This window comes from Uloborus diversus, chromosome 1 (assembly GCF_026930045.1).
Source record: "Uloborus diversus isolate 005 chromosome 1, Udiv.v.3.1, whole genome shotgun sequence".
In the NCBI taxonomy this organism is placed as follows: domain Eukaryota; kingdom Metazoa; phylum Arthropoda; class Arachnida; order Araneae; family Uloboridae; genus Uloborus; species Uloborus diversus.
The window spans coordinates 132313958-132325443 of NC_072731.1; the positions used below are offsets into that span (position 1 = coordinate 132313958).

At 33.8% G+C, this 11486-nt stretch overlaps 1 protein-coding gene across 1 annotated transcript; it reads left to right on the forward strand.

Moving 5' to 3' along the window:
• The first annotated feature begins 8937 nt into the window (after positions 1-8937).
• LOC129235102 (tigger transposable element-derived protein 4-like) lies at positions 8938-10657 on the forward strand. Its single transcript, XM_054868790.1, has 2 exons — positions 8938-9053; positions 9382-10657. The coding sequence occupies exons 1-2, from the start codon at positions 8938-8940 to the stop codon at positions 10655-10657; spliced, it is 1392 nt and encodes a 463-aa protein (XP_054724765.1).
• The last annotated feature ends 829 nt before the right edge of the window (positions 10658-11486 follow it).

Here is an 11486-nt window from a genome sequence, read left to right on the forward strand (position 1 = left end):
TAATGGAAGTTTTTGTGCTGTTTATAGATTTGCCTAATTATTTGCTGGATTATTTAACACAGTAAAAAAAGTCTTTTGAAAATTCTTTGATTGGCGATATTTTGTTTACATGGTGAAAGCTGAGAAACATTATGACGTAGTCTTCGGCTTCAAAAACAGCAACGTTGAAAAAACTGCCAAATGCATCAGCTACGGAAATCTTTCTGCAAAAATTTTGGCGATCTGCTGGTTGTTTGGATAATGAGTAAGTGTTCAATTAGCATAAATAATAATAAAAACCATTAATTACATTAAAGTTCCGTTTGAATGGAAAATCATCAGCCAAATCATGTATTATTTGCCAATCTTGTGCAAAAATCTTACTTTAAAATTTGACTTGAGAAAAGCCTTGAACAATCACGAAAAGCAAAGAAAGTCAACAATACAACAATTGTCGCTATCGACAGGGAGTTGAGATGATACACTAAATACTGTATTAATTGAGGAAAGCCTTCGAACATGGATCTAAAAAGCTCATAACTCGTTTTTTATTCTACTTAGAAATTTCGAACAGGTGCCATCTTCAGCAGAAAAATCAGAGCTTTCGATGGACATATAATGTAAATATGTGCAAGTATTTTTTCATCCCAATATTAGAGAATTTATTCAAAAATTGTGTTTTATTGCCCCCCTAAGGGGGTTTTCCCCCCCATAACGGGACGAAAACTACCCTATGTGTTATTCTGATGCATAAGCTATGTTATTGTAAAGTTTCATCAAAATCCGTTCAGTAGTTTTTGCGTGAAAGAGTAACAAACATCCATACATCCATCCATACATCCATACAGACAAACTTTCGCATATATAATATTAGTAAGATATATGGTTAACTTTTAATCTAAAGCAACTACGAAATGTATAGCAATTTCACTTGCCTATTTGAGCAGCGTTTAAATAAACAAATGTCTAACCAATAAATCTCTTTTGGAACGCTTCGTCTGAACAACAACAACAAAATAAATAAATAAATAAATATAATGGTTCCACTGATACATTTTTTATTTATCGTTTGCCAAATTCAACTTTCTTCTATTTTATTTTCCAAATAATGTATTGGAAATAAATCCTTTTATATTACGGCATGCATTACCAGTGCTTGAGAAATAATGCTAGGAGAGTGATTTTTTTTACACCAGGAGTATGACACTTTTTTAAGGGCAGGAGTATGCCTTTCGTTTTTTTATTAAGGGCAGGAGTTTAACATGTTCCATACAATTTGCCTGTTACGTACGCCGAGGATTATATTTAAGGTAAATAATGTTATTTTTCTATTCTAACCCCTTAATTCAACCGCACACTATGAGTAGAATTAAAATTTTTCGTTTATTTAAAGCAGAAATATTGTCCAGGAGAATGACAGTGAAAATGTTACATACCCTATTATTGAACTTCAAAATGTGAATGGGAAAAGCGCACAAATCATATTAACAAAATACTCAAGTTATTCAACAAAATGGTGATATTAAACAGTTTTATAGCACATCAAATTAAAAATTCCTTTTTTTGTCTATAATAATAATTAAACTCATTCTTAGGACGGGAGAAGGACATGAAAACCTGGAGACAAAGTTGTAAACGATCTACCTTGATGATTTAAATAATTAAATTTATTTAAAGAATGCTTTGTTACACCCTTAAGCATGCTTAATTTTGTTCTATAAAATGAATTTGTGGAATGTTGATATAAAATCTTTTAATAATTTAAGTAAATTTGAAAAACGGATGAGGACACGCCAAAAGTGTGAATTTCTGGTTATTAAAAGTATTTTTGTAGAAAAACTAAATGAGTATTTGCTTTCATAAGAGTAGAATAATATCAGATAAGTTATTTCTAACTATTAAAAAAATGAAAACACTTTCTGGGTAAAGCAATTTTTGTGTTAGGCTACTGAGACATAATATTGTTAGGATTTTGGAGAATCACCCAGATACGTTTCTCTGACCGGAGAAGCCTACACGTGTTTAAATTAAATTCTGCTATTAAAATATTATTTGCACGACTTCCAAAGACACCTCGCAAATCCCAGGGGGGCTCAAGAACCACAGGTTAGAAATCAATGTCCTAGAAGAACACAAGTAATTTCCGCTTCATGGAAATTTTGGCGTCCGAGACATTCGCTGCATACCTGCCAAAACAAAAGTCGCCGAATTTAAAATAGTAGCAAATGCATTTCGATCGAAAATATGCCAGAAATACTAAGACAAAGATGCTGAAAACATTCACTTAAGTTCTGTTACATACTATATTTTCCTTGGAAGGCAGATTTTCTGCAGATAAATCGCCTGCGCGTATACTAAAAGGTTGGTTCCATTAAAGCACGATTTTATAGCCGGGCCGTTAATGCGGTTTCGTGAATTTAGTGGAAACTAGTTGGGATATTTGCTTTTAATCAATATTCGGAAATCATTGTATTTTTATGAAATGTGTTATTTCTTTTTCTATAGTGCGTTATTTTACATCAGCGCCCATATCCCCATACACCATGAAAAACTTTAAATTTTTAAATTGTTAAACCCTCCCGCCTTTCATTTTGAACCAACAGCAAATACAGGTGGAGGGTCATGAGGGTCATGACCCTCTCCCTAGACCGTTGACACTATTATACATCCACATTGTGTTGACACAGTTTATGAAAAAAATGCACAAACGATTTCAGTATTTTTTTTAATTTATTCATTTTCTTTTAATGTAAGCATTTTGAAATATTATTTCTTTTCACCGAATATGAAATTAATTGTAACGTTTTTGTCCTAATATGCGCATTGTTCTTAACCGATTGGTGCATTTTTTTTAATGCCCAAGCAGTTTCAGAAATTTTTCGAGACCAAAACCATAGTTTGGTTCGTAGGTGAGGTGTGGCGGGGAGAGAGTCATCCCTCAGCATGATGCCACCCCCTGAAAATGGTAATCTCTATCCACCCCTGTTTTGAAACAGCTTTGCCCTTGCATTTAACGTATTAATTTCGTTGCAGTTTCTCTGTAATATGTTCAGAGAATGAACCCTTTGCGTCACCCCCCCCCCCCCAACAAAAATATAATAATAATTCCAAAATGAAAACTCACACCGGAGTTCCGGAGTACGCAATAATGACTAGGACTCGACCGATGCATCGGCGCCGATGGTTCAACAATTTAGCCATCGGCATCGGCATCGGCGGCCGATGCTAACTTGCAGGAAACATCGGCCCATCGGCCTTAAAAAACATCGAAAAGCCGATGGAATTGGCCGATGTTTTTGAAAAATATTTAATATTGTAATTTATCTGTTACCTTTTTTGTTTAATTTGATGACTAAAAAATGTCTACGTGCAATCTTTCCACTTTAATTGCGTAATTTGTTGACGGCTTCATAGTTTTATTCTTAATTTTTTTTGAATGATTAAACAACATAATTTAATGTTTTTTAACTATGTTTAGTGTATCTAAATTCATACATTATTAAAATAATACTGAAATCTTAGTTATATGTCCAATTAAAAGAAAAACAAATCAATTGGTTATTTAACAGTCTCTTTGTTTTTCTTCCTTTTTTCTTTATTTCTTTATTTTTTTTTTTATTTATTTTTTTTTTTTTTGCTCTTGTTCTTTGTCTTCCATCATTCAGCAGTCAAAAAATTAGAAGCATAACTACACCCTATGCAGATTGTACGTAGTACGATCCAAAAGTTCGCGGGACAAGCTGTATAAAACCTTACCCAGAATAGTTCACATTACCGAAGCACATCCACCTTCAAAAATTCACCTATGTACTACTTCTGCCAGTGTTCATAGCTTTTGGAAACACTCCTGGAAGTCATTTTTTGCTACCTTCTGTGATGCATCTTTATCTTCTCCTGATAGAAGAAAGCGGTGTCCATGCAATTTTTTTTTTTTTTTTTTTTTGCTGGGAACAGGTAAAAGTCACACGGAGCTAAGTCCGACGAAACGTTAAGTTATTTGTTTGTCATATCAGAGTATTGACCAATCGAACCGTGCATCCTCAACAAGTTGCCTTCTTCCCTGCGATGAAATTAAAGCAGCAGCGCAAGAGGCCTTACAGGAAGTTGCGATAAATGTCTTCCAGGAGTCCTTCTAAAAGCTATAAAAACGTTGGCAGAAGTGCATAGTCGTTCAAAATGACTATTTTGTAGATAGATGTACTTCGGTAATGTGAACAATTCAGGGTAAGGTTTTATACAACTTGTCGACGAACTTTTAGATCATACTACGTACGCATGAGTTTTCAACTTACTATTTCATAACGTTTTTGAGTGACACAAGTTTACGCGCATGAAAACATCACAAGAGAATTTGCGATAATTAACTAAGGAGGCGTTCAAAATGGATATTTCGGTTATCCATATATTCTTAGGTACATATGCATGTACAGATTTGCCGAAAAAACTTGTGAAGTTTAAATTGGGTGATCGTAAAATAGAAATTTAGGTCGAAATCTGTTTTTTTTTTTTTTTTTTTTTTGTGATTACAATTCCTTATTCGTAGAAAGAAAGTAAAGTGAATTGAATCAATGATCCTTTTAAATCCCTGACAATCTTATCAATTTATTTCTGTTAGATTTTTTGAGCAATCACGATTGCTTATTGTTCTTATTTGACTGTCCTTGACGTTACGCTGATTTTATCCCCCCCTCCGCCTCCCTCTGCAGCACTCCCGCCCACCGTCCTCGCAGGCGCGGTTTCTTCGATCCTGAGCAATGTCCCCCGAAATCCGCTTCTCCTGATCGGTAGCGTCCATGTCCTACACACGCTCATACACACACACACACACACACACACACACATAAACACACACGCCTACGTGCATACACAAGTCTATGCACACACAAACCTACACATGCACAAGCACCTACACACACAGAGAGACATACACGCCTTCGTGTATGCACAGGTCTACGCACACACAAGCCTACACATGCATGCGCGCCTACATACACACACACACACACACAACTATACACACTTAACCGCATAGGAGAAGGGCAGGTTTGGGGGGACAGGAGCAGTTTCTAAAAACTATAACTCCAATGAGTAGGGTCCTGTGGCAACTCGTGATTGCGAAAAACATAATTTGAATTAAAAATATTAGAATTTAAATTAATTTTTTAAATCTTTTTTTTTGCCATCGGCCAACGGCATCAGCCATCGGCCATCGGCAATCGGCCATTTGGAGGAAAACTATCGGCCATCGGCCATCGGCCATCTTTGAACAATCGGCCAACAATCGGCATCGGCCCATCGGCCAAAAAATGCCATCGGTCGAGCCCTAATAATGACTTTTTTTTTTCAAAAATGATCATGACAATTAATTTTTAAGAAAAAAAATATTGTCATTATTATTTCCGTTCAAGTTGAATAAGAAATGTTTTTTTTTTTCTTTCGATTGCTTGAAAAAAATTGAGTAAATTGTAACGTTTGTCTCTTGTGGAAAGGGCATTCATTGACAGCCATTCACAGAAATCCGCTACCAGTTCTTGTGTTTTCAAGCTGTTTAACGTTGCCGAACAGGTCCTTCTTCGTTGCTGTCGCCATCTACCGAGGTTTATTTAAACAAAAGCTAAAACTTGGTTATATAAGTAGAGCTCCAAGAGAAAGAAAAACAGAAAGAAAAGGAAAAAAAAACACATTCCATGTCATTTTAAGATTTAGAAAAATGAAAATGTTGTTACAGCAATTGTTACATAGCGTTTGTCGTTAAACAGCAAAAACGTACCATGTATCCGAAAACGCAATCTAACCGGGGTCAAACGATTTCTTTGATGCACAAATAAATGGTGAGTTCACCTACAAAAATTTGTTTTTCTTTCATATTAGAACATTTATTCTTATTAAAAACAACAAAGAAAATTAGTTAATCAAATGTTTCTGTCGGATAAAAAAACAATCTGAATATTTTCCTTTTTTTAGTGAAATAAGAACATTTACGGTAACGGCACCAGTGACAGATATGCTCAAGACATTCCTCTCAGGTAAACTCAATTATCTGAACCATTTAATATGTATTTAGACTTTTTTTAGCTATTTTTACTTCATGCAGCTACATCTCACCTAAAGTTTGGTTGGTTCTAGACCCTTTGAATTAGTTAATTCTATTTTTATTTGCTCAATTTCGAAAAAAAAAGGTCCAACCCCAGTAACAGACACCAAAAAATCTGATGTACCCAGTAAGAGATAGGATGAGGAAAGGGTGAATAATGAAAAAAAATATCCCTTTTTCTCTTCTAAATGTGCAAAAGTTTTTATTTTTAGAGCTAAACCTAATTAAATTCAAATGAACATGAAGCACCAGCTGACCTAGTGGTGGCTGTTCATAACCTTACTCGTAAATACCAACTGGATCATAAAATTCACTCTGATAACACAAGGTGGGTACATGGTATTCCTGAGCCACAGCAGTAACCGTTTGTAGCTAAAATTTCAGCAATTTCTGACTAATGGAAACCATACATATATCCTTCATTGATTGAAAAAACAAATACCCTTTCCTGCGAAACACAACACTTTTGTGAAGCGGGGTCTTGAATTTTAGGCAACGTGTTTTTTCTTCCTTTTACAAAAAAGGAATTATTGTATTCGCAAAAAAATTTTCACTCAAAAATCGAACTTAATTTCCATTTTGCTCACCCCCGAATGAATGTTGAGTTTTTTTTTCGACTCGACCACACGTGGATAAGTGCCTAAGAACGTATAGACACACAAAAAATCCATTTTGACGACTCCCGAGTTAATTACAACGAGTTATCTCTTGACGCGTGTAGGTAGGGGGCAATTCCATGAAACTAGAGACATCACAGTAAAAATAAAACTTCTTTGTATCAATAATCTTTTTCTTTCATATGAGGTTAAAAAGACTATTTTATAAAGCTATGCAAAAAAAGTTACAAACACATTTTTTGTAAGTTTTATAGGCAAATTTGAACAACACTACTCAGTGCCCATGTGTCGTTGTATAAGCGGCTTAAAAAGTTAGTCCCTTTTTTCGCTTGGAAAATTAATTGTTATGTCTACAATCTTATTTTTTATTGAAATTTAGTTTAAATGGGAAGAGATTAGACCAACAAAGAAACTTTAAACTGTTATAATTGTCTTTTAACATTTTTTTAAAACTAGGCCTTATACTAATGTAACATCAGTCACAAAATTGTATAAAAGTTTGCACTGCTTAAACAAAAACAAACCCAAGTTTATAAAAGTCATTTTCTCTTCATATATGATGATGTCTTTAATATTAATCCCTTAAATATTTAGAAATAGTTGAATTTAATTATTTAAAACTTATTTAAAATATGTAACATCAGTCACAATAACATCAGTAACATTTCTCTTCTCTGTAATAAACCTCAAACAAATTGCACAAATGCCATTAACTGCTGCAGAAAGGCAAAATAGGAGGCGAGATAATTAACAAATAAAAGAAAACATGAAAATTACAAAACGTAAAACAAAGTAGAAGCTAAAAAGAGCGGACGATAAAAAATAAATAAAATAATTTTAAAAACCTAGCATAATTACCAAAATTAGTTCAGAATAGAACTAAAAATAGAAATTAGATGATAAAGTAGAACAAGAGTAGAAAAAATTTGAAGTATTGAAGTCATAGGTTTAAATTAATAACTGCATTATCCCTCTTTAAAATATTGAAATCTTGGTAAAATCTGTTAGTTATTAAAAGCGCTCTTTGTTTGATCTTCACAAAGGAAAACTGCAGTCGTAAATAAATTTTCCAACATGAAATTTGACAAACAGATACAACTAATTCTGAATGTAATACATTTGAAAAAAAGTGCTATATCATCGATACAGAAATATTTCTGAATGTCACAGCTTCATGCAAATTTCAGAGCAATTAAAAACTAAGAGCATTTAGTAGGGTCTGGTGGGGTAAAGTGGTCATAAAATCATAGGTTTTCAACTTATGTGAATAATAGATACAATAAATTCTTTAAACATTAAAACTTTTTTCGTTTTATATTTACATTGCATTATTAAGAACACAGTACATTGAGTTTTAGGAAAATAAATATTGATTTAAGTAGTTTTATAACACTTTCTTTTCCCTTTGTATTTATGACCACTTTACCCCATGGGGGGGGGGGGTAAAGTGGTCATAGCATGGGGTAAAGTGGTCATAGTTAAAAATTGATGCAAAACCATTATAAACAACCCTAATATTTGTATACAGTAGTACTTCCTGTAAGGGACACCTCCGAATAAGGGACACCTCTATTTAAGGGACACTTTTGCTGGTCCCAGTCCCTTTGAATAGAGACTCCAATGTATTTACCTCTCATTAAGGGACACTCTATTTAAGGGACACTCAAAGAAACGAAAAAAAACAAAAATTAATGCATAAATGGATAAAAAATATTGAATTTTCTAGAATTCAAGTTCCACTTTTCCTGAACAAACTAACTGGGGAATAATGGTATAGGTTTCAAAACATGAACAAAGAAAAAGTACTATTATCACACTAAAATGTTAGCTGAAAACTACTCCCAAATGCTTTTCCCATTCATATGGGTTCAGCACTGACAACTTGAGCACCGCCCTTGACATTTTCTATTCATAACAGGAAAGTGCATACTATTGCTCTAGAAGGGGCAAGGGGTGAAATTATCTGCAAAGTGTTTCTTACAAAGTGTGGATCTGGATTACTTCTTGTTGATTTTGCTTTTGTTCTCACCCTCACTCATACTCATCTTTTAAATTCTTATCTCAAGTTTTGAGAATGCCTTTGAAAAAGATCCACAGGTGTCTCAGAATGTACACTGGTGTATTCAACTCTAAGCAGATTTCACTAGCAAGTCAGGGGGGAGGGGTGTTGTTCAGAAGAGTTTGATAAGGTTTCTTATGAGAAGGAAAAGGCTGTATGCATAGAAGGTTGCTTACTAACAATCAAGAATGGAGAAGGCAGGGATTATCTTGACTGATTGGCCCAGTCACTATTCTAAAAGGCTAAATTTAGATTCGGTAGGAAAAAGGAGATTTTTTGCTTTTAATGTCCTGTCACCAGTCAGGTAGGTCATATAGAGCTCTGTTGCTGAGAGGAATTTGTTTAGTTTTCAAGCTTTAATTCTAGCCATGGCTTCTAAAAGAAAAAGATTAACTTTGAAAGAAAAGATTGAAGTAATAAATGTGGCAGAAAATGAAAAACTAAGCTTAAGGGATTTAGGTGAGAAATTTAAAATAAGTAAAAACCAAGTAAGTAATGTGCTAAAGGAAAAAGAAGAAATAAAAAGATTGTGGATTACAAATTCAAATGAAAATTCTAAAACTGTTAAGTTTAGGAAAACTGAAGGAGAAGATATTGATCAAATAGTTTTTTAAATGGTTTTCGGCTATTAGAGGAAAGAACATTCCAGTTAGTGGAGTACTGTTGCAAGAAAAGGCAAAAGAAGTTGCCGAAAGTTTAGAATTGCAGAACTTTAAGGCCTCTAATGGATGGCTGGAGAAGTTTAAACTACGTCATAATGTTACTTTTAAAACTGTTTGTGGGGAAGAAAAATCTGTAGATTTGCAGTGTGTTACAGAATGGCTTCAAATATTGACAGAAATTTGTGAAGGTTATGAAGCTAAGGACATATACAATGCTGATGAAACTGGACTGTTTTTCAGAGTTTTGCCAAATAAAACCTTATGTTTTAAAGGAGAAAAGCGTTCTGGCGGAAAAAGTTCTAAGGAACGGTTAACTGTGTTACTCTGCTGTAACTCGGAAGGAGAATTTGAAGTACTACTTGTAATTGGTAAGGCAAAAAAACCTAGATGTTTCAAAAACATTAACCCAAAAACCTTATCAGTTCAGTGGTATTTCAACAGAAAGGCATGGATGACTCAAAATATAATGATAGAATGGCTAACTGCTCTTGATGACAAAATGTGCAAAACAAATAGGAAGATTTTGTTATTTCTTGACAATTGTAGAGCACATCCACAAAATTTAAAATTGAAGGCTGTGAAATTGGTATTTTTTCCACCAAATGCTACATCTGTGTTGCAGCCTTTAGACCAAGGCATTATTCAAAACTTTAAAGTTGGATATAGGAAATTGTTTTTAAGGCATGTTATTTCGCAAGCTTCCAGTGAAAACAGTGCTCAGCTCGCAAAGTCCGTGAATGTATTGAATGCAATCCAGTGGATCACTAAAGCGGTTTCCTCAATATCCAAAAGTTGCGTTCAGAACTGTTTTAAAAAAGCAGGATTTAAAATCCAAGGTGTAATAGTCAATGAAAGTAACAACGAAGAAAATGAACTCTCCGAACTTGCTCGAGTCACTGGCTGTGATATTCCGATTAACGATTATATAGCGATAGATGAAAATTTATGCACTGATGACACCAATGAGGATATCACTGCTTTCATCTCTGAGAAAATTGAAGATGCAGGAGGAAGTCTTCCAGAGGATCTTGAAAGTAGTGAGGAAGAAGAAGAGCCAGAAGAAGATTGCAAAATCAAAAATTATAGTGATGCTTTAAGACATATCACACAGTTGCAAAAGTTTATGTTGATAAATGGTGACAGTGAAGGACTCGGACTCATTAGCGACTTTAGTATACATGTACAGAAAAATGCGTCTAAATTACGTGCTGCAAAACAAACCCTTGTAACAGATTACTTTAAATAAATATCTGTAAGTACTTTTCATCACTAAATTTTTGTTAAAATTATTTTTTCTAAATAAATAACTTAAAATTCAAAATATTTCAAAATATTATTTCGGTTATTTTTATATTTACAAGTATATGCACAAGCATATGTGTGTATACACGAGTATATACGTGTCGTGTAAACATTAGTAAACACGTTCATATATGAATCGATACATGTGTGCATCAGATACATGCATGCACGTGCCTACTCAAGTATATACGTGTATACACGAGTATATAAGCATGTATACGTGATTACCTACATGAGTGTATACTAGGGTGGGCCGAAAAAACTTTTTTTGGAAATCTGTTTTTGGATAGTGCGGAAAAGTTGCTATATGGGCCCGTTATTACCCATAAAAAATTTTGCTAAATTTGTTTAATATTTAGCCGGTGCTATTTGACCTTGAAAAACTGAAAAAAAGGGCAAAAAATGCACTTTTTTTCAAAAAAAAAAAAAAAGAAAGAAAATGGGGGGGGGGGGGGAGAGGTTAAAAATAAAAGTTTGAAGCTAGTTTCAGCAAACATTAGAAGTAGCTGTCAGTGAATTAGTTGAAATCCTCAAAGACTTTTATACATTTCGTAGAATATTTAGCTACGCTCCTTTAAGACTGACTTATAGCCGAATGTATATCTGTATAGATTTAAAATACTTGCAGTTACTCATACGTATTTATTGGTGCATTTATGTGAATACTTCTATATACGTCCCTACACGAGTATATGCGTATGCATATGCATAAACTCGTAAATTTAACCCCGTTTACTGTAAAAACAATACATATTATGTGAAATTACTATTTT

Coding starts and splice junctions, on each gene's coding strand:
- LOC129235102 (XM_054868790.1), top strand. CDS start 8,938: ATGGAGAAGGCAGGGATTATCTTGACTGATTGGCCCAGTCACTATTCT. Junction 9,054..9,381: donor AATGTCCTGTCACCAGTCAG/GTAGGTCATATA, acceptor TTCGGCTATTAG/AGGAAAGAACATTCCAGTTA.